At 43.2% G+C, this 23,218-nt stretch overlaps 1 protein-coding gene across 2 annotated transcripts in view; it reads right to left on the bottom strand.

The window, feature by feature from the left end:
- The window catches only part of NAF1 (nuclear assembly factor 1 ribonucleoprotein), a 105,279-nt gene that overhangs the window by 35,936 nt on the left and 46,125 nt on the right, over positions 1-23,218 (bottom strand). For both annotated transcript variants that reach the window (XM_089670375.1, XM_089670376.1), the window contains exons 4-5: positions 21,475-21,568; positions 7,986-8,068 (exon numbers count right to left, since the gene is read on the bottom strand). In XM_089670375.1, coding sequence (XP_089526501.1) covers positions 7,986-8,068; positions 21,475-21,568 — 177 coding nt within the window. The remainder of the gene's footprint in view (positions 1-7,985; positions 8,069-21,474; positions 21,569-23,218) is intronic.

Here is a 23,218-nt window from a genome sequence, read left to right as displayed (position 1 = left end):
ATTCTATGCATGAAGGTTAAAAAAAAACCTTATGTGTACAGCAGTGCCACCAGCCCCCTCATTAATTACCTAAGCTGCATCAAGATCCATCGATGTGCACAACAGCCTCAGCTGTCCCGAGTCTCTGCCTCCTCAATGGCTAAGACAGCAAGCAGGAGCTATCAGCTCTCGCTGTTGTCAGTCATAGCCAGTCAGCCAATGAGGAAAGAGAGGCAGGGCCAAGCCACGGCTCCGTGTGTGAATGGACACGCGGAGCAGCGGCTCGGGAACAGCCTGCTTGGGTGCCCCCCTAACCTTGCTATGGGGGCACCCGACAGAAAGGAGGAGTCAGGAGCACCAGTGGGGGACCCAAGAAAAGGCTGCACTGTACAAAACCACTGCACACAACAGGTAAGTATAACATGTTTGTTTAAGAAAAAAAAAAAAAAACCCTTTAGAATCGCTTTAAGGTCTTCTTGGCTCTTTGTTTTTAACTAATCCTAATAAAACAAACAAAAAAAACTATATATAATTTTTTTTTTCCATGAAGTTCATGACTAAGAACAAACATGTTTTGGTCAACGAACTGATTAAAACTGATAATTAGGAAATTAATTGGATGTAAACACAAAATCATATCATGTTGAACAAGGGTTTGGTACCAGCCATCTGGCACTGTTTTAGGTGCATGGAGAACATACATTAACAATAGTTAATGTGGCCTGGCTCAAGAGTGCCTTTTGTTATGAGACTGATAAGAGTGGGAGGAGATTTTACATCTTTATCATGAGCCCATTTTATGGCTTCACTTTATTATAGCCGTGTAACTAAGAAATGGCATCATTGTTAAAGCATGGAAAAAACGAAATTACAATAGACTATCAATACTGTAAAAATCACTGAAATTATGAAACTAACAAATATGTGCAAACACAATACAGAACTGCAAAGTAAGATTTCATGTTTTTGTTTATAAAGTGCCCCAGTGGATAGAGTGATATAGTAAAAACGAACCATATGATTCATCCATGTCCGCAGAGACTGTCTGAGGGATATTAAAAAGTTTATATTGTACTAATCTTTAAAGACTTCCCTCTCTTCACTACTACTAGTCTACCAAACCACACTGCATCTTTATAATCATAGTTCTTTAGTTTGTACTGTACATCTCATGCACTCCATAACCAAAAATCGGCAGCAAAGTTATTTTTTTCTCCAAAATACACCTCACTGTTGCCTTTTCATAGTGTTCTTGACCATTTTAAATCAGTACTAAACCCAAAAGCAAACATTATATTGCAGCGTAACAATTCGTAGATGTGGTGGCCACATCTGTCTCCTGTTTTCATCTGGTGACCCAAACAGTAAGATTTTTCACAGAAAGTTACAAGGACGAGACAGACCATTTAACAATCCATTACAAGGATTTTAAACTAGGTTGCAGATTCCCATCTTTTGTTATTTTGAAGAAATAGAGGTTTTTTTTTTATGTGTAGAGTGACTCTGTAGGGAGGGATTTCATAATTATCAGCTGCTCTACCTGCAGGGCTCGAATTAGGAAAATTGCAAGGTCTGCATCCCTTTAGCTGCGATTTCCCTTTGGGAGTATCTTGCCTAAAATGACAAATTTTTGTAGTAAGGGATGCTCAAAATCTGACTTGTATCTTAGTGCAGACTTCTGGGAAAATCAGTAAGCCAATCATACAAGCAGTGAATTACGTATCTGGGTGGTGTTCTGTACACCATCTGTGCCTCCAGGAAGCCATACTTGCATTGCATTTTACAGAAGATTACAGCACTGCAGATTGAAAAGGAAAGGTAGTTTTTAATAACATAAAATTACAATATGACCTGTGTCACAATTGTAACAGCCATTTAAAAAAACAAAAAAAAAAAACAAAAAACAATTCCCTATGAAAGTTTACTTTATCCCAAAAGGAAAAAAAATATGTTTGCTGTAACAGGACTTTGGCTTCAATTTGTTGATGTATTTAAATCTGTGAGTACATTTAACACTCCACCACCACCCTCCCTCCTACTGTCCAAATGTGCCCCAAACATGCTGTCCAACTTGCCAGTTACCGGCTCTCCTTCTCTCACAAAAGACAGCATGTGAGGGAAGGAGAGCGATCTGTGTCAGAGTAGTGCGTGTTTACTGTACTTAGTGTTTTTACAATGCCTTTACAACTTGCCACAGATCAGTGCAGCCATCTGTCAGTGTCCTGATTGAGCCACACCAGTGAACCTATCATCGGTGCCCTGATTCAGCCAAGCTAGTGCACCCATCATCGGTGCCCCGATTCAGTCACACTAGTGCAGCCATCTCTCAGTGCCTTGATTCAGCCACACCATACATGCACACAGGATGTGAATATGCCATAGGAAACCATGTTAAATGGACTGCAGTAAGTTTCTGCAAAACAAAAAAGCACTAAAAAAAAGCACTAAAAAAAAGCACTAAAAAAAAAAAAAAAAAAAAAAAAAAAAACACGCATTCAGGTGGTGTGAACCAGGCCTAATTTTCATAGAAAGTGTGACAGCACTGAAATCTGAAAATTGGCCCGGGCAAGCAAGTGGAAAAAGCATCCAGTATAGAGGAAGTTAGAGGCATTATTTTTCCTTTATTCTTCTATTACTAAGTGAGGTATTTATAAAAAGGAAAAAAAAAAAAAAAAAGAAGAAGAGCTTTGTCCTGTGAAACTGCATGCAATCGTTCTGCAAGAATAGGGAGAAAATACAAAATTACTAGTCTAATTTCTCTTCAGGTTGAATGTTGTTTACACAGGCTAGCGCAAATCAGCAAAATGCCAACCAATGGGTACATCAATGGCGATTTTTACAATATTAAATTATAAAATTTTAGTCAACACAAAAACTTTTTTTGTTTAAAAGAAGTGCATAAATAAGTGCACTAAATGGGCCCGAAACACCTTAACACAATTCACAGACAATCCGCATCTTCCGAAGGAATATTAAGGGGGTATTCCATTCTAGCAACTAGTGGGAGAGCTGTTATAAAAGGTACTGTGGTTTCGAAAGCTGTAATGGCATCACCATATATCTGTAATGTAAAAAAATCTCCCAACAAGAAAAATATAGGATCAACAGAATCTGCACAAGATAAACCTATCATTAAGACACATCCAGCTATGAGTCAAACTTTGTAAGTAGCATATTTATTATGCAAAGGTCCATGTGTCTCTATGACCAGCGCATCCTTTAATGCACTGGAGGAGGTCGCTGCTTAGACACAGAGACTTTTGCCTAACACCCTTTACACCATCTTTGGCTACACTGAATACATCGGAGTGGGAGTTTATTGCAACCCTACACTTGCAGCCTTTGGTATGAAACATATTATATACACTACTGCCTAGAAACCGACTCATTTGTGGATGTGTCCTAACAATAGTTTTATCTGTTAAGGTTTACGATGGTTCTATATTTTTCTTCTTGGAAGTTTTCACTTTCAACATAATGCCTGCAAATTTTTATACATACGGCCCTTAGTGCTAACCAGTTCTAAGAACTGTTATATGTATTTTGCCCATTTGCACTAATAAAACTGGTAAAAAATAAATGTAATAGAATGAAATCTCAGCTGTGACTATATATATTTTATCTCAAAGAATACGTGAAAAAAAGTAAGCTTCCATAATAAGCCACAGATCCTCTCAAATAAACACTCTTCCTAAAACTAGTTTGTTTTTTTTTTTTTAACAGGAACTTTGGTGCCAATCACTAGTCACAGTCGATTCACATTGGATTTCACTCCTTGGAAAGGAAGCAGAAAAACATAGTTAAAGAAAAAAAAAAAAAAAGGAAATGGCTTTCAGAACCGTACAGGCTCCTAGAAACCATAGGGGATTACAGCTTGATTTATACCTGCTGAAAAAGTCAGACCACTTTTCACCAAGGGTAGGATGATTGGAATAAATCAGCCTTTTCTCAGCTAAGCATAAGTAAAAACAGTCTCCTGTGCTTAGGACTGTAAACGAGTGCATTATTACCTTGTCTACGCTATGTATAAACAATCGGGTCCAGATAAAACAATGTACTCCCCAAACAAAGATATCCTAATAAAAACACGCTCTTGAAATATAGATCATGAAATTTTCCTGATTAATGGCCTCTACTTGTTTGTGTTAAAGAGTTTCCTTGTACGGTCTTTTGCTTTACCGTGGAGAAAGTGAACTGCAGCACAAGTCCACCAAATTTCATGTTGTAATATATGAATCTATTCCTACAGTACGATTTGAAGAACTGGTATTTTCTTGCAAGTGCCTTTTTCCTTAATGCTAAATAAATATTAGAAGGGACTGTTTACTTACCAAACTGAATGTTCAATGAACACGAAATAAGGCGACATGAATTAACTTCAGCCACTCATGCCTCTTAGTTTCCCCTGGCACATAATTGAATTACACTGTGTGCACATTAGGCAAGTTGTATTTTTGAGGTTTAATTTCATTATTGAACAACTACAGTGCTCTCGGTCAATCCAAAATGTTAACAAACCTCAAACCTGAATATTTAAGAAAGTAAAAGTGAGGTTTTGGCTTTCTAAGGAGAATGTCTATGTGTGCAGAATTATTATGCAACTAAATGAAAAAAACTAACATTTGCCCATCTCACTTGTTTATTTTCATCTGTTATAGTGAGAATAAAACAACTCAAACATTTATGACATAAAAAAAACAAAAAAAAACAAAAACAAAAAAAACAGTGAGCAATATAGCCACCCTTCTTTTCAATAACAATTATATGCCTTCCATTCAAGGAGTCTGTAGTTTCTTGATCTGTTGACGGTCAACTTTGTGCAGCAGCAACCAAAGCCTCCCAGACACTGTTCAGAGAGGTGTACCATTTTCCTTCACCGTAAATCTCCTGTTTAAGAAGGGTCCACATGTTCTCAATAGGGTTTAGGTCATGTGAGGAGGGGGGGCCATGTCATTATGTTTTCATCTTTAAGGCCTTTACTGGCTAGCCACGCAGTGGAGTACCTTGATGCATGAGATGGAGCATTGTCCTGCATAAATATAGTCTCCATGAAACATGCAGACTTTTTCCTGTACCACTACTTGAAGACAGTGTCTTCTAAAAACTGGCAGTAGGTTTGGGAGTTGATTTTGAGTCCATCTTCAACCCAAAAAGGTCCAAGTAGCTCATCTTTAATAATACCAGCTCATACCAGTACCCCACCTCCACCATGCTGGCATCTGAGTCGAAGTGGAGCTCTATGCTGGTTACTGATCCAGCCACAGGCCCATCCATCTGGTCCATCAAGAGTCACTCATCTCATCAGTCCATAAAACCTTTGAAAAATCTGTCTTCAGATATTTCTTGGCCCAATCTTGACATTTCAACTTGTGTCTTGTTCAGTGGTGGTTGGGTTTCAGCCTTCTTTACGTTGACCAGGTCTCTGAGCACTGTACACCTTGCACTTCTGGGCATTCCAGGTGGGTTGCTGTTTTGGAATATGACAGCACTGGAAGATAATGGGTTCCTGGTAGCTTCACGTTTGATTATCCTCAAATCTTTGGCAGTTAATTTGTGTTTTTTTCTCAACACGCTTCTTGCGACCCGGTTGACTATTTGCAACACAATGTTTGATGGTTCTGTGATCATGCCCCAATATCTTAGCAATTTCAAGAGTGCTGCATCCCTCTGGAAGACTTTTTACCATGGCTCGATCTAGGGGGGTGCTGGGGTGAGCTACACTCCCCCAAATTTTAGCTGCCCCCCCCCCCCCCCCCCCAGGCAGACTTTATCCAAGAGAAGTTGTCTGCAGTGGCTCACATAGCCCAGACAGCACACTTCCCTACATGGACAAGAGAGGAGAAAGGAGATCAATGTACACTGCACCTCCCCCTGCCCCTCTCCTCCTGTCTGCCCCTCTCCAATTCCCGGGCCAGTGCTGAGCCTGAGAAGATGTATGGGTGGGAAATTTCAAGCACTGTGGCCCACAACTAGATCATGGCTGCAAGATTGATTCCTCTGCATGAGGGTGCAGAGACCAACCTGGGTGAGTGAGCTGAGCTCTGCACTACAGCCGATCTCCCTCTCCCCCCTCCACAACTCGATTCTCTCATCCACAAAATTCGACTTGGATAGGGGAATCACTCCTGCTGAGGTAGTGTGTTTTGACAGTGAAGAGACTTCAATGCCACCAGAATACACTGATCAGTACTGTCAGCTATAGTCAGCGGTGATGATCGTGCACAAATTTTCCTAGAGGCTGATTTTACAGAAGTAGATTTGTACAATCGACATCTGTACAACCAGCCTGCCCATACAAGGATCAGAATTCAACTGGTCCCTACTGAAGCAGAATAATTTGGATCCATGCATGGCTGCTAAAGAAAAAAAAAATATCCTTTTTGTGTACATAAAAGCATAAGAAATTGAAACATTAAAACAAAAAAAAAAAATATTCCTTTGTCCTGAGGTTTGTGTCTTTGAGACTGTCAGTTGTGGCACATTATTTAGTATTTTGTGGGTAAGAGTACTGTGGCATAGGTGTGCATTGTATACAGCAGACGCAGATTCTGTTCAATCCCCCCTTAAGACCCTCCCATTGGTCAGCCACACAACTTATTTCTCTGTTCTTTCCCAGGGTGGCCCATGTCTTTCATAATCCCAGTCTTGCTCACATTTTGTCATACTGCTTTGACTTTTTAATTATAAAGCCAATCAGATTACTTCTGAGTATTAATATTATCAACGTTTACATATTGTTTATACTGTTTAGAGGCTAGGTTCGCCTTTAAGAACACATGTCCTGAACCCTGTACACTGCCATACTGACCCCTATACGCTCCCCTGCTGGCTGACCATCCTCTGCCCCACTGACCCCCTGTACACTGGCATACAAACTACTAATCCTGTAATACACTACCATACTGACTCCTGTCCTCCGCTGTGACTGACCATTTGCCCTACAGTTTGCTAAAGCCTGTCCTCTGTCCTGCTGAGAAGCGCAATGATGGGACAGACAGGGCACTGCACATGTGTATTAAGAAACAGTCCTCTTGTTATGGCAGAGCCATCAACAGCTAGAGCATAGCAACAACCAGCAACAGAACAGGACAAAGGAATGAGGTCTGTTGAAAATTTTACAGTCAGGCTTATGGAGAGGTGAAAATGGCCAACAGCATTAGCAGGTAAATTATTAAAAACTGTGCATAGCAGTCAGTTTTCATCTACTGGCCCCCTTTTTATTGCCTATCCATATTTTTGCAATAATGAGCTAACCCATAAAGTAAATATGAAATAAAGCCTATTCGTATTTTTCTTTCAACTTCGGAGTCTGCTGGTGGAGCATTAGACTGCTATTTACCAGGCTTTATTCCCGATTCTTTGATTGTTATTTACACACTACTCATCTAGAGTGAATCTTCGCTATGAATATATGTAACCCATATCTTAGAAGGAGTTGGGAAAACAACTCCACACTTAAAGGTCCCGTAGGGTAGCTCTTTTGTTTTCCATGCTCCTAGGATTTCACAGGACTACGTCAAAAGGTCCCAAGGACTAAAGTGCTACATACTAGACCACGCACCTCACTTTCCTCATGCTCCAATATTCAACTGCACAGTTTGAAGTTTAAATCAGACAAAGAGCACCTTAATGCAAGCAGCTCTGCTCTTTGGATAAGTCATTGTGACGCTTAAATTGAAGCTACCCCTTGGGGAATTCTTTAATGTATTATACAGTATGTTTATCTGTAAAGCACACATTGGATATATACATATATAAAAAAGCAAAGGGAAAAAAAAAGAAAAAAATAGTACTGTAAATAGTTTCATTTACCCATTTATAACCTTCACATTTCATTTGTCAGCTTTGCACAGGAAACCAAGCTGATTTTTTTCATATCTATGTCCAAAGTCAGTCCTGTGGTCTTGCCCTCATGACAGCACTAATTTGAATTTTATTAAGCACAGCTGGGCAGTGCCCACACATACAATTTAGAAGTTTTAAAATGCAGCTAGCATTTAACTCACCTTCCCAACAGCAAGTCGATTCACATTAAAAACAACAGTGTCCTCATTTAGCGGTGGAATGTCATGTAATGATTCAACAATCACTGAGGGCAGAAATACACAAGCAGTCAATTAAAAGCATGCTGCATGCAAATATAGAAAATAGATTTTTATTAAGTAATCATTGGTACACTCTTATTGACTTTTTTTTTTTTTTTTTTTAAAAAACACACTGCAAAAAAAAGAAGCTCCACTTGCATATTTTCGATTTCAACTTCCCTAACGTGAAGACTACTTTCTAGGTCCACACTATTAGGACTCATTCACATGGGTGACAGTTCTTGCCAACCCTCTGAAAAAGTATTCTGCAGTGGATTGCTTTTTCAGAAAGTGGCAGAGCAGCTGTTACCAAGCATTCAAGAACGCCACCACCTTTTTAACAGCTGAAACAGCAATTTACCACACCAGAGCCACATGTCAAGCATTTGGCTGGCAGTTGTGGTGTGGACCCATTTAGCTAAATGGGTCATGTTTGGTCTCTGCTGTCGCATCCATGAAAAAAAGCAACCCTCAGTGGCCAGTAAAACCATGGCTCAACCTCCTTTTCATCGCCACCTATATGAATGAAACCTTACAGTAAAAAAGTACACTATTACAAAGAGAGGTTAAGGTGAACATATAAAAAAAGGTTAGTAATAGAAACTTCCATATTCCTATTTTAAGAATTAGCTGGCTTCAACTATTTGGCGAGTCATTGGCAGGAAACACGTATGCAGTTGAGATGTCGATATAACTGGGTCAGTGCAATGAAAGACACAAGATGAACATGACTGCCAGAGCACACACTGCCTGGAGTACCATGTAGGACACTAACTTTTTACAACTGGGTTATATGCAGCTGGCAAAACAGATACATAGAGTGTTGGACAAGACAGCAAACAATGCCAATTCCAAGCAGGAAAACCCTTGCGTGAGCCATTAAAGTGTTGTAATGGCTATTTTTTATTTAAAATAAAATTACTTACCTGCTCTGTGCAATGAAACTGCATAGGGCAGCCCCTTACCTCCTATTCTGGAGTCCCTCTCCAGTGCTGTCTGCTACTCCTTTCCTGCAGGTGCCCCGTTAGCAAGTTGTGAACTAAGGAGGCGCCCTTGCGGGCAGCCTCCTGAGCCAGGCTGTGTGCATCCATAGACACAAAGCCATCCCCACAGGATTTGAATGGCAGGAGTCTCCTGTAAGACTAAGGGAAAGCAGCAGTGCTGAAGACAAGGACATCGCTGGATTGAGAGAGAGGACTCAGGCAAGTATTTAGTGGGTGGGGTGGGGGAAACAGTTTTTGGAAGGTTTTTTTTACCTTAATGCAGAGAATGCACAAGGTAAAAAACCTTTTGAGCTTATAAACACTTTAAGCCGTATAAAGAGGGAATCAGATTTCTAAAAAGAAGCAGTAGTAGAGAAGTAAACTCATAGCCTACATGCAGGCAGTGCAGCGCAAGCACCTTAGGATGCCTAAAAGCAGGACAAAAGAAGAAGGAAGGACAACATCCTGGTTAAGATTGAAGGCAGAGATCCGCTTCAGGGAATAAGGAGGCCCTAAATTTGAAGAGCACTTGTCTGTGCAACATCACAAATGGTGCGTTAATGGTAAGGTTGTCAAATTTAGAGACTCTTCTCACAGACATAATAGCAACAAGAAAGGCCAACTTGTATCAAAGGTTTGACAGCAGAAAAGTACTAGATAAGTTCAAAAGGCAGTTTCTGCAGAGCCCAGAACAAGGCTGGAAGTAGAAGAGGATACATGGGGCATACCCTAGCAGATTTTTTTTTGCCAGTTTCCAATGACCTGATGGCAGCTGCATATAACCCAGTTGCACAGACTAAGAAAACTGTGTCCCATACTGTATAATTAGGAGAAATGGGGTTCTGCTGTTGTCGACTCTTTATTATAACACTGAAACCAATAGATTTCAGAAGTAGTAAATAGAAATAAACAAGTGACTCAGCCTATCAGGGATTCCAAGATACAAAACCAGTAATGCGTGTTCTTTTGCACCTTCATTGTGTTCCAATATGAAACTTTTTTAGAGACAATTGTTAGCAGAAAGGTTGTGTCCCATGTATGTAGGCACAGTCTTAATGCATGTAAAACACATTTAACAGATTTTTATGATCCTGGCTTTATAAACACCTGGTGCCTTTATTTCTGGGTAATATTGATAAAATGGGAATTTACTGCTTCAGAACCAGTGTACAGCCCTGGAATCCAAAAACTGATACAGAGAAGACCTGCTTTGTGATACTTCTATAAACCAGACCTTTCAATTTTTTTTTTTTTGGACCCTCAGCCTCCAATCAGATGTAAACCTATACTGTAAAACAAAGTTTAAAAATCTTACTGGTGGCAATGGTAACTATAGATTGCTTTTACTGAAACTAGGGCTACTATAAAATCACCTTAAGACATTTAATCTCTGCAAGAAATATCCTGTCACTTAGCTGTGCTAATTACAAATTTACAAGACTTTCTCCCCAGCAATTTCAACCATCAAATGAAAGTACAGGATTGGTCTAATGGAATGAAAAGTACACATAATTAAGGCAAGCAATAAACATGAATAAAGCATCCAAATGAAGCAATACACAAGTACTGGGGACTGTTCAGCACAAAACAAATGAACAATGGTAAGAAATGTACACTGTGTTAAAGATTGGGCAGTGCTGAGCTATCACTGTGGTCTGTAATTACAGCTTGCAGGTGAGAACTATAAAGTACAGGTAAATTTAGAAGCCTTTTCATTTCATGGCTTGCTTAGAAGTGAGGCTGTGTGTCCAGTCATTGTTAAAGGAATCATTTAAAAGAAATAAAGGAAAAAAAACGTATGATGTAAAAAAAAAAAAAAAAAATGGAGCGGAGTCTGTCAGCTGTGTTTACATGCTCCATCAAACAACATGCACTAAAAGAGAGACCCGATATCTGAACTCTGATACTGAAAGTTCATTTGAATGGAATATACGGTGAGAGCACTGTTGCTAAGGAACAATTCTGAGGTTGGAAGAGATGTTTAGCCATGACATACATCTCATAAAAAAATAAATCAACTTAAACCAGATTTACACATACAATTGCACACCGAGTTGAAGAATGTGATGGACAGTCTTCAATGTCGAGTTTATTAACCATTGAAGACCAGACTGTTTTCACCTGTCCAATCCAGGTCATCTTTCAGTGCTGACATTTTAGTCACAATTAGTCATGACACAATTAGTCGTCATGCACACTGGATGTTTTTACAGCTGCTGTCTTTGGCTTTTGATGTTTTTTCTACAGCCAGTAAACTCTCCATGTCAGGGCTCTGGGTATGACCAGAGGTGTGTGGACTGACACAGGGAAACGCAGGCTTCAGATATGGTATAGACAATATGATTTATTAAGACTAACAATACAAAACGCAGTGCAAAACTAAACATAAACACAGTGCAAACAAACCAAAGCAAACCACCTACAGATAATACATACAATGCAAGAGTCGTCAGGCAGGCCGGGTCAGTAGCAAATGGAGTACCAGGAACAGGCGGGAGAGTGGTCGGGGTCACAAGCTGGGTTCAGTAACTCACGGGCAGCGCGGTGCAGAGGGTCAGGCAGAGAATGGTCAGGGTCACAAGCCAGGGATCAAACAGGAGAAGTCAGCAGAGGTCAGGATCAGGCAGGGTCGGCAACAAGTCAGGCAGGAACAGGAACACAGGATACAAGATACAGGGGCCCATGGAAAAATACACACCAAGGCCCTGACTGTGAGTCTGGCCATTCCTTAAATACAACCCCTGCAATCAGCTTCAGGTGTTTGGCTGACTGCAGGGGTGAGTCTCTGATTGCTGAGAGCACCCGCTGGCCAGCCCTGGTACTGCAGCCCACAAGGCAGGCGAGTCCCACCATTACTGGCAAGTCCATTCCTGACAGTACCCCCCCTCAAGGAGCGGCCTCAAGATGCTCCAAACAGTCCTAGCTGGGCAAAATGTTCCACCGCCCGGGTCTGGCAGGATATCAAAGACTGGCACATCGGGCTGGACGTCGGACAGAGGCACATCAGGCCACCAGGCGGAGTCCAGTCATCTGGGCAGACCGCGGGCTCCGGGTCATCTGGCACCACCGCGGGCTCCGGGTCATCTGGCACCACCGCGGGCTCCGGGTCATCTGGCACCACCGCGGGCTCCGGGTCATCTGGCACCACCGCGGGCTCCGGGTCATCTGGCTCGACCGCGGGCACCGGGTCATCTGGCTCGACCGCGGGCACCGGGTCATCTGGCTCGACCGCGGGCACCGGGTCATCTGGCTCGACCGCGGGCACCGGGTCATCTGGCTCGACCGCGGGCACCGGGTCATCTGGCTCGACCGCGGGCACCGGGTCACCAGGCACGACAGCGGGCACCGAGTCACCAGGCACGACAGCGGGCTCCGAGTCACCTGGCACGACCGCGGGCTCCGAGTCACCTGGCACGACCGCGGGCTCCGAGTCATCTGGCACGACCGCGGGCTCCGAGTCATCTGGCACGACCGCGGGCTCCGAGTCATCTGGCACGACCGCGGGCTCCGAGTCATCTGGCACGACCGCGGGCTCCGAGTCATCTGGCACGACCGCGGGCTCCGAGTCATCTGGCACGACCGCGGGCTCCGAGTCATCTGGCACGACCGCGGGCTCCGAGTCATCTGGCACGACCGCGGGCTCCGAGTCATCTGGCACGACCGCGGGCTCCGAGTCATCTGGCACGACCGCGGGCTCCGAGTCATCTGGCACGACCGCGGGCTCCGAGTCATCTGGCACGACCGCGGGCTCCGAGTCATCTGGCACGACCGCGGGCTCCGAGTCATCTGGCACGACCGCGGGCTCCGAGTCATCTGGCACGACCGCGGGCTCCGAGTCATCTGGCACGACCGCGGGCTCCGAGTCATCTGGCACGACCGCGGGCTCCGAGTCATCTGGCACGACCGCGGGCTCCGAGTCATCTGGCACGACCGCGGGCTCCGAGTCATCTGGCACGACCGCGGGCTCCGAGTCATCTGGCACGACCGCGGGCTCCGAGTCATCTGGCACGACCGCGGGCTCCGAGTCATCTGGCACGACCGCGGGCTCCGAGTCATCTGGCACGACCGCGGGCTCTGAGTCAACTGGCACGACAGCGGGCATCGGGTCACCAGGCATCAGGTCAACTGGCACGACAGCGGGCATCGGGTCACCAGGCATCAGGTCATCTGGCTCAACAGCGGGCACCGAGTCATCTGACAAGGCAGTGGGCACAGAGTCACCACGCATGACAGCTGGCACTAAGTCAACTGGCACAACAGCGGGCATCGGGTCACCAGACATGACAGCGGGCACTGGGTCATCAGGCATTGGATCGTCTGGCTCGACAGCGGGCATCGGTTCACCAGGCATGACAGCGGGCACTGGGTCATCAGATCATCTGGCTTGGCAGCGGGCATCGGGTCACCAGGCATGACAGCGGGCACTGGGTCATCAGGCATTGGATCGTCTGGCTCGACAGCGGGCATCGGGTCACCAGGCATCAGGTCATCTGGCTCGACAGCGGGCACCGAGTCATCTGACAAGGCAGTGGGCACCGAGTCACCACGCATGACAGCTGGCACTAAGTCAACTGGCACAACAGCGGGCATCGGGTCACCAGACATGACAGCGGGCACTGGGTCATCAGGCATTGGATCGTCTGGCTCGACAGCGGGCATCGGTTCACCAGGCATGACAGCGGGCACTGGGTCATCAGATCATCTGGCTTGGCAGCGGGCATCGGGTCACCAGGCATGACAGCGGGCACTGGGTCATCAGGCATTGGATCGTCTGGCTCGACAGCGGGCATCGGGTCACCAGGCATCAGGTCATCTGGCTCGACAGCGGGCACCGAGTCGCCTGGCATGATAGGATCATTAGGCTGGATCAGTACATCAGGCTGGGTAGAGACATCAGGCTGAATTGCGGGTGCCGAGGCACCAGGCTGAACCACGGAAGGCGGGTTCTCAGACGGCAGGCTGACCGGTTTGGATACTGGCAGGATGGTACTGGTTGGAAAGAATTTTCGCTTTTTTCTGGTTTTAGTTACTGGAGCACTGTAAGTAAACGCAGGTCTGTAAACGAATGGAGCAGCTAAAGACAGAGAAGAGCTGGAGGATGGAACAGAGGAGGGAGCAGTTGCTACAGAGGACTTCTTTACAGGGTTAAAGAAAGGGTGGGAGCAGGGGACTGGTATGTGGTAGTTAGAGTATACTGGGCCATCACTGGGGGTGCTGTCGGGGATGCAGGAAGAGCAGCTTGAGCAGAGGAATGATGCTGCAAGCTGACTGAGGCAGGGTGCAACTAATCTGTCCATGTCTGCAGTACTGGTTGAACAAAAACTCAGCTTACACATAGCCTGTCTGATCAAAGACTGCACTGCGTTTATGCAATCCATAAGCACATGTGATGGACAAGCTGCATAATGCTCATGGAAGCAATCTGGATCATCCTCCAACAACCATACTAGTGATTCCACTTGATCCACACTAACTGGGGGGAAAAAAAAGTCATTCCTGCTTTCAGGGGTACAGGACCGAGCCAACTCAGCACAAACCTGGATCAATGGATGCACCTCAGAAAACTCTGTGCCCTGATCTACTAGGCAATGAGCGATCCTTATACACTCTAGTAGTTGATCCCTGGGATACTCCTTCAGAGTCTGATAAGGATAGTCTTTGTCATCAAACACTAGCAGAGATAAATACACCACCTCATCAAGATGCATCCTTCCCAGCAACAATAAGCCAAGATGGCTTCCCTGTGCAGCCACTTCTGGTCAGGATTGGCCTTGGTGTAATGTCAGGGCTCCAGGTATGACCAGAGGTGTGTGGACTGACACAGGGAAACGCAGGCTTCAGATATGGTATAAACAATGATTTATTAAGACTAACAATACAAAAACACAGTGCAAAACTAAACAAACAGTGCAAACAAACCAAAGCAAACCACCTACAGATAACAATACATACAATGCAAGAGTCGTCAGGCAGGCCGGGTCAGTAGCAAATGGGCAAACGGAGTACCAGGAACAGGCGGGAGAGTGGTCGGGGTCACAAGCTGGGTTCAGTAACTCACGGGCAGTGCGGTGCAGAGGGTCAGGCAGAGAATGGTCAGGGTCACAAGCCAGGGATCAAACAGGAGAAGTCAGCAGAGGTCAGGATCAGGCAGGGTCGGCAACAAGTCAGGCAGGAACAAGAACAGGAACACAGGATACAAGATACAGGGGCCCATGGAAAAACACACACCAAGGCCCTGACTGAGTCTGGCCATTCCTTAAATACAACTCCTGCAATCAGCTTCAGGTGTTTGGCTGACTGCAGGGGTGAGTCTCTGATTGCTGAGCACCCGCTGGCCAGCCCTGGTACTACAGCCCACAAGGCAGGTGAGTCCCACCATTATTGGCAAGTCCATTCCAGCAGGTTATCCTATGTGTTCATACACACAAACTGGAATCAATGTATTTTTGCAGAGGCGTTTCTTGGCTCTAAAAAAACCCCAAGAACTAATGGGTTTATAGAGGAGTTTTATAGCTGTAAAAACGCTCTAACGCTGAAAAACAAAGCAAAACGCGGTAAACCAGCGATTTTGGACTTTTGTTGGTTAAAAAAAAAAGCTTTTAAAATGTGACTTTACAAAGTTAATGTTACCAGCGCTATCAAAAACGCACAGTGTGCATGGAGTCTTAGTCATGCAACAATTGACTAAAAATTTGTTTTTGGCAAATCTAGTTTTCTTTTGGTGGTATATATACACATATACATACATACATACATACATACACACACATACACACGAAAAATTATTCATACCCCCGGCAGCCTTAGTGGCTGTTGGCTTGTAATTTTCAATGAACTACCATGGCGCTATGGAACGTCGTTGTAATTCATTGAAGCTTCCTGTCGTACATACGGTACAACAAACAAATATTCTGACATGTCTGCAGGAGACTTGCATGGCATCAGCGATCTACTGATCGCTGGTGCAATGCTTTCCAGGCACCTGCAGACAAAAATAAACGCTTTTTTTGTGCATTTATTATTTTTGTCAAAAAGGTTAACTTATCCTTTAATTTCTGAATTTGTTTTGGTTTCTTTGTATGTATGGATTGCATGGGTTGTTACAGAAGTGGTGATACTTTCATGTCAATAGCTCCCTTAGAAATGTATTTGCTGAGATGGCGATGTGCTTTATACTTAATTTAACCGCTGAGTGTGTGTTAAATTAAGCTGCTTGCCTATTGCAGGTTCAGTCTTCCCAGCCTGGTGCAGGTCTACAATTTTGTTTCTGGTGTCCTTCGACAGCCCTTTGGTCTTCACCATAGTGGAGTTTGGAGTGTGACTGTTTGAGGTTGTGGACAGGTGTCTTTTATACTGATAACAAGTTCAAACAGGTGCCATTGATACAGGTAATGAGTGCAGGACAGAGGAGCCTCTTAAAGAAGAAGGTACAGGTCTGTGAGAGCCAAAAATCTTGCTTGTTTGTAGGTGACCAAATACTTATTTTCCACCATAATTTGCAAATAAATTATTTCCAAATCAGCCAATGTGATTGTCTGGATTTGTTTTCTCATTTTGTCTCTCATAGTTGAGGTCTACCTATGATGCCAATTACAGGCCTCTCTCATCTTTTTAAGTGGGAGAACTTGCACAATTGGTGGCTGACTAAATACTTTTTTGCCCCACTGTACAGTGAAGGAAATATGTATTTGATTCCCTGCTGATTTTGAATGTTTGCCCCTCACAAAAAAATGATCAGTCTAAAAATCGAATGGTAGGTGTATTGTAACACAGAGACAGAATAGCAACAAAACATTCAAAAGAAATGCATGTCTAGCAAATTATGCACGGATTTGCATGTTCATGAGGGAAATAAGTATTTGATCCATTATCATTCAGCAAGATTTCTGGCTACCAGGTGTCTTTCATACAGGTAACAAGCTGAGATTAGAAGCAGTCTCCTAAAGGGAGTGCTACTAATCTCACTTTGTTACCTGTATAAAAGACACCTGTCCACAGGAGCAATCAAACAATCAGATTCCAAACTTTCCAACATGGCAAAAACCAAAGAGCTGTCCAAGGATGCAAGGGACAAGATTATAGACCTACACAAGGCTGGACTGGGCTGCCAAACTATCGCCACGCAGCTTGGTGAGAAGGTGACAACAGTTGGTGCAATCATTTGCAAATGGAAGAAACCAAAAACAACTTTCAGTCTCCCTAGGTCTGGTGCACCATGCAAGATCTCACCTTGTGGAGTGTCAAGGATCATGAGAACAGTGAGGAATCATCCCAGAACTACACAAGGATCTTGTCAATGATCTCCAGGCAGCTGAGACCACAGTCACTACAACAATTGGTAACACACTACACAGACAAGGATTGAAATCCTGCAGTACCCGCAATGCCCCTCTGCTCAAGAAAGCACATGTCCAGGCCTGTCTGAAGCTTGCCACTGAACATCTGAATGATGCAGAGGACGACTGGTTGAAGGTGTTGTAGTCAGATGAGACCAAAATTAAGCTCTCTGGCATCAACTCAACTTGCCGTGTTTGGAAAAGGAGGAATTATGCCTATGACCTAAAGAACACCATCCCAGCTGTCAAAACATGGTGGTGGAAACATTCTGCTTTGGGGGTGTTTTTCTGCTAAGAGAATAGGACAACTTCACTGCATCAAAGGGACAATGGACGGGGCAATGTACCTTCAAATCTTGGGTGAGAACCTTCTTCCTTCAGCCAGGGCATTGAAAATGGGTCGTGGATGGGTGTTCCAGCATGACAATGACCCAAAACACATGGCCAAGGCAACAAAAGGAGTGGCTCAAGAAGAAGCACATTAAGGTCCTGGAGTGGCCTAGCCAGTCTCCATACCTTAATCTGTGGAGGGAGCTGAAAGTTCAAGTTGCCAAACGTCAGCCACCAAACATTAATGACTTGGAGAGGATCTGCCAAGAGGAGTGGGCCAAAATCCCTCCTGAGATGTGTGCAAACCTGGTGGCCAAATACAGGAAACGTCTGACCTCTGTGATTGCCAACAAGAGATTTGCCACCAAGTACTAAGTCATGTTTTGTGAAGGGGATCAAATACTTATTTCCCTCATGAGCATGCAAATCAGTACTTAATTTGTTAGACATGCATTTCTTTTGAATTTTTTGTTGCTATTCTGTCTCTCAGTGTTACAATACACCTACCAATTAATTTTTAGACTGATCATTTCTTTGTGAGCCGGCAAACGGTCAAAATCAGCAGGGGATGAAATACTTATTTCCCTCACTAATTTATATATATATATATATATATATATATATATATATATATATATATATACACATATACACACATACATACATACATACATACATATATATATATATATATATATATATATATATATATATATATATATATATATATATATATATATATATATACATACATACACACACACACACACACTTACTTAGGTCCATATATATTTGGACACAGGCACACTTAGTTTTTTTCAGGTATTTACCAAAACATATTCAACTGTAGTTATATAATGGCTGAAAGTGCACTCTCCGGTTTCATTTGAGGGTATGTACATCCAAATTGGAGCAACGGTTTAGGAATTACAGCTCTTAAGAGTAGCCATCCCCCCTTTTTTCAAGGGACCAAATGTAATTGGACAGTTGAATCAAAAGCTGTTTTATGGCCAGGTGTGGGCTACCCCATTATTTCTTCATCAATTAAGCAGGTAAATGGACTGTAGTTGATTCTAAAGTGTGCTATTTGCATTTGGAATATATTGCTGTGAACCTACATCATGCGTTCAAAGGATCTGTCCATGCAAGTGAAACAGGCCATTGTAAGGCTTCAAAAATGAAACAAATCCATCAGAAAAATAGCAGCAACATTAGGAGTGGCCAAATCAACAATTTGGTACATTTTGGGGAAAGAACAAATCACTGGTGAGCTCAGCAACATAAAAAGGCGTGGACGTCCATGGAAGACAACAGTGGTGGATGATTGCAGGATCCTCTCTATGGTAAAGAAAAACCCATTCACAACATCCACAAAAGTGAAGGACACTCTCCAGGAGGTGGGCGTATCATTGTCAAAGTCTACAATCAAGAGAAGACTTCACGAGAGCAAATACAGAGGGTTCGCCACAAGGTGCAAACCATTCATAAGCCTGAAGAATAGAAAAGCCAAATTAGACGTTGCCAAAAAACATCTAAAAAAGCCAGGCCAGCTCTGGAAAAGCATTCTTTAGACGGATGAAACTAAGATTAATCTGTACCAGAATGACGGGAAGAAAAATAAAAGTGTGGCGAAGGCTTGGAACAGCTCATGACCCAGAGCACACAACATAATCTGTAAAATATGGTGGAGGCAGGGTGATGGCATGGGCATGCATGGCTTCCATTGGCACTGGGTCATTGGTTTTTATTGATGATGTGACAGAAGCGGCCAGATCAATTTTGCAGTGTTTAGAGATATACGGTCAGCCCAGATTCAGGCAAATGCAGCAAAGTTGATTGGATGGCCCTTCACAGTAAAGATGGACAATGATTTAAAATACACTGAAAAAGCAACGCAGGAGCTTTTGAAGGAAAAGAAGTGGAATATTGTGCAATGGCCGAGTCAACCATCTGATCTCAACCCAATTGAGCATGCATTTCCAACCCAATTGAGCATGCATTTCACTTGCTGAAGGCAAAACTAAAAAGGCAGAAAAAGCCACAAAGAACAACTGAAGACAGATGCAGTTAGAGCCTGGCAAAGAATCAGAAAGGAGGAAACCCAGTCTTTGGTAATGTTCATGGGTTCCAGGCTTCAGGCAGTCATTGCCAGTAAGGGATTCTCAACAAAATAATAAAAGTGAACATTTTATTTATGATTATATTCAATTGTCCAGTTACTTTTGGTTCCTTGAAGAAGGGGGGGTGGCTACTCTTAAGAGCTGTAATTCCTAAACCCTTCCTCCAAAAAACTAAAATTGTGCATGCACACACACACACTGTTCAATTGTTGAACACAAATTGCTTATCAGCTAATCACATGGCAGCAACTCAATGCATTTAGGCATCTAGATGTGGTGAAGACAACTTTCTGAAGTTCAAACCGAGCATCAGAATGGGAAGAAAGGGGATTTAAGTGACTTTGAACATGGCATGGTTGTTGGCGTCAGACAGGCTGGTTTACGTATTTTGAAAAACTGCTAATCTACTGGGATTTTCACGCAAAACCATCTCTAGGGTTTACAGAGAATGGTCAAAGGTGAGAGGAGAATGGGCATCAACAAAATGGAAAGTAAAAGAACAGAAGAGAAATCCATATCAAATGAATATTTCATGTGACCATCCTTTGCCTTCAAAAAGTTTTCAGTTCTTCTAGGTACACTTGTGCACAGTTTTTGAAGAAACTTGGCAGGTAGGTTGTTTCAAACATCTTGGAGAACTAACTACAGATCTCCTGTGTATGTAGGTTGCCTCAAATCTTTGTCTTCATGTAAACCCAGACAGACTTAATTATATTGCAGAATAAATTTGGAGCCAATTACATGCCTCCTTGATGGTATGGCACGATGAATAAGTATCTGCCTTTATCTCTCAGCATTGAGGACACTATTGATCCTGAACAAATCTCCAACTCCATTTGCAGAAATGCAGCCCAGAACGTGAAAGTAACTTCTACCAAGTTCACAGTTACTTGCAGACACTCATTGTACTACTCTCCAGCTCTTCTCAAACTACATTTTGCTACAGCAAATTCTGACTCATCATTTGAAATATTTGGCTGTATCAAAAAGCATTTTGTTTGTGAAGGGCTGGAGAGCGGTACAATAATCAGTGTTTACATGCAACAGTGAAGCATGGTGGAGGTGTCTTGCAATTTTAGGGTTACATTTCTGCATATGTAGTGATGGTTTGGTTCCCATAGAGCCCTGATCTCAACATTGAGTCTGTCTGGGATTACATAAAGACAGAAGGATTTGACACTAAAATATTCTTTTTTTTTTTCCCTTACCTATTGGCTTTCGTTAAAAACAGCACAGAAATGGCAGCACAACCACAATAAAATCTTAAGGGTTAACAGCCCTACATCCAACAGTATATTCAAACCTACAATACAGGTATCAAACTAGAAAGAAAAGCTACAGAGGAAAGCAAATTGAGGAAGAATGCATGCGGCTAAACATGGTTTAGATCGGGACTTAATTATAATTAGCTACCTTACCTGTTTCAACTGCATGGGCATGGATATAAAAACTCTATATATAAGTTCTACTGTACTTCACATGGCAAAACTTTTATCATGAGTGCCAAATATACAGATGAAGTCAATTGGGTAACACTTTTCAAAGAACAGACCTTGTCAGCAGTTAAATAGCCTAGGCTTTAAATGTAAGGTGGGGCTAACTCTCTAATTTTGGTTTATACAACTATAGAAAATGATCATACCTAGCTGATCAATGATGCTAGAAATCTTTCCAAATGGTTTTATTTCAACATCTTCTGGTAGGTTTATTGACAGTTCTTCAACTGCAGGCAACTCCTGGTGATAATGAAAAAAACAGCAAGTACTTTAGCAATCACAAACTACCTTACTTTGGCACAACATGAAAAAAAGGGTTAAAAACAAACAAAGCACCTTTCCAGCCCTATACTCACATACAGTTGTGTCCAAAATTATTCAACCCCCACTGAAATTGAGTGTTTTGGCCAGTTTGACATTGCTTTTGATCATTCAGTCATCTTGCTTACATTTACATTAAAGAGGCACTTGTAGGTCAGACAAATATAACATAACAGTTATAATGAAATAACCACAAATGTCTTTTCTGTGCTCACAGCATTATCAGTTTTATTCAACCCCCAAGTGACATTCAATCTTAGTACTTAGTACAGCATCCTTTTACAGTTATAACAGCTTTTAAACGTGAAGCATAGCTTGACACAAGTGTCTTGCAGCGATCTACGGGTATCTTCGCCCATTCTTCATGGGCAAAGGCCTCCAGTTCAGTCACATTCTTAGGCTTGCGCACTGCAACTGCTTTCTTTAAGTCCCACCAGAGGTTCTCAATCGGATTTAAGTCTGGTGACTGCGATGGCCACTCCAAAATGTTCCAGCCTTTCCTCTGCAACCATGCTCTAGTGGACTTGGAGGTATGCTTGGGATCATTGTCCTGTTGAAAGGTCCAACGTCTCCCAAGCCTCAGGTGTGTGACGGACTGCATCACGTTTCCATCCAATATCTCCTGGTACTGAAGAGAATTCATGGTACCTTGCACACGCTGAAGCTTCCCTGTACCTGCAGAAGCAAAACAGCCCCAAAGCATGATTGACCCTCCACCATGCTTCACAGTAGGCAAGGTGTTCTTTTCATCATAGGCCTTGTTCTTCCTCCTCCAAACATAGCGTTGATCCATGGGCCCAAACAGTTCTAATTTTGTTTCATCAGTCCACAGAACACTATCCCACAACTTTTGTGGTTTGTCCACATGGCTTTTGGCATACTGCAGTCGACTCTTCTTATTCTTTGGAGACAGCAAGGGGGTACGCCTGGGAGTTCTGGCACGGAGGCCTTCATTACGCAGTGTGCGTCTTATTGTCTGGGCTGAAACTTCTGTACCCACATCTGACAAATCTTTTCTCAGTTCCTCAGCAGTCACACGGGGACTTCTCTCCACTCTACGCTTCAGGTAGCGCACAGCAGTCGAAGTCAGCATCTTCTTTCTGCCACGACCAGGTAGCGTTTCAACAGTGCCCTTTGCCTTGAATTTGCGAATGATGCTTCCTAAGGTGTCTCTTGGTATGTTTAACATCTTTGCAATCTTCTTATAGCCATTGCCCTTCCTGTGAAGAGAAATCACCTCTTCTCTTGTCTTCCTGGACCATTCTCTTGCCTTCACCATGTTTGTAACCACACCAGTAAATGTCTAGAAGGAGCTGAGTATCACAGTCATTTTAAAGCTGCCTAATTGGTGCTTATTATGCTTGATTGCTGCTCGGTGACATCCACAGGTGTTTTCAATACCTGATGGAAAGCACCTGTATGAACCTCTGTTCTTCAGAGTGGTAGTCTTTAAGGGGTTGAATAATTGTGGCAATGAAGAAACCACATAAGAACCATTTACTACTGTATTACATAAACAATTGATGTCATTTTAGTTGCATTTGGGTAGTTACAACGTCCTTGTAGGAT

Source organism: Staurois parvus, unplaced genomic scaffold, assembly GCF_062004578.1.
Source record: "Staurois parvus isolate SC_StPar_1 unplaced genomic scaffold, SC_StPar_1.0 ptg000090l, whole genome shotgun sequence".
Taxonomy (NCBI): Eukaryota; Metazoa; Chordata; class Amphibia; order Anura; family Ranidae; genus Staurois; species Staurois parvus.
This window is presented reverse-complemented; position numbering and strand designations above follow the sequence as displayed.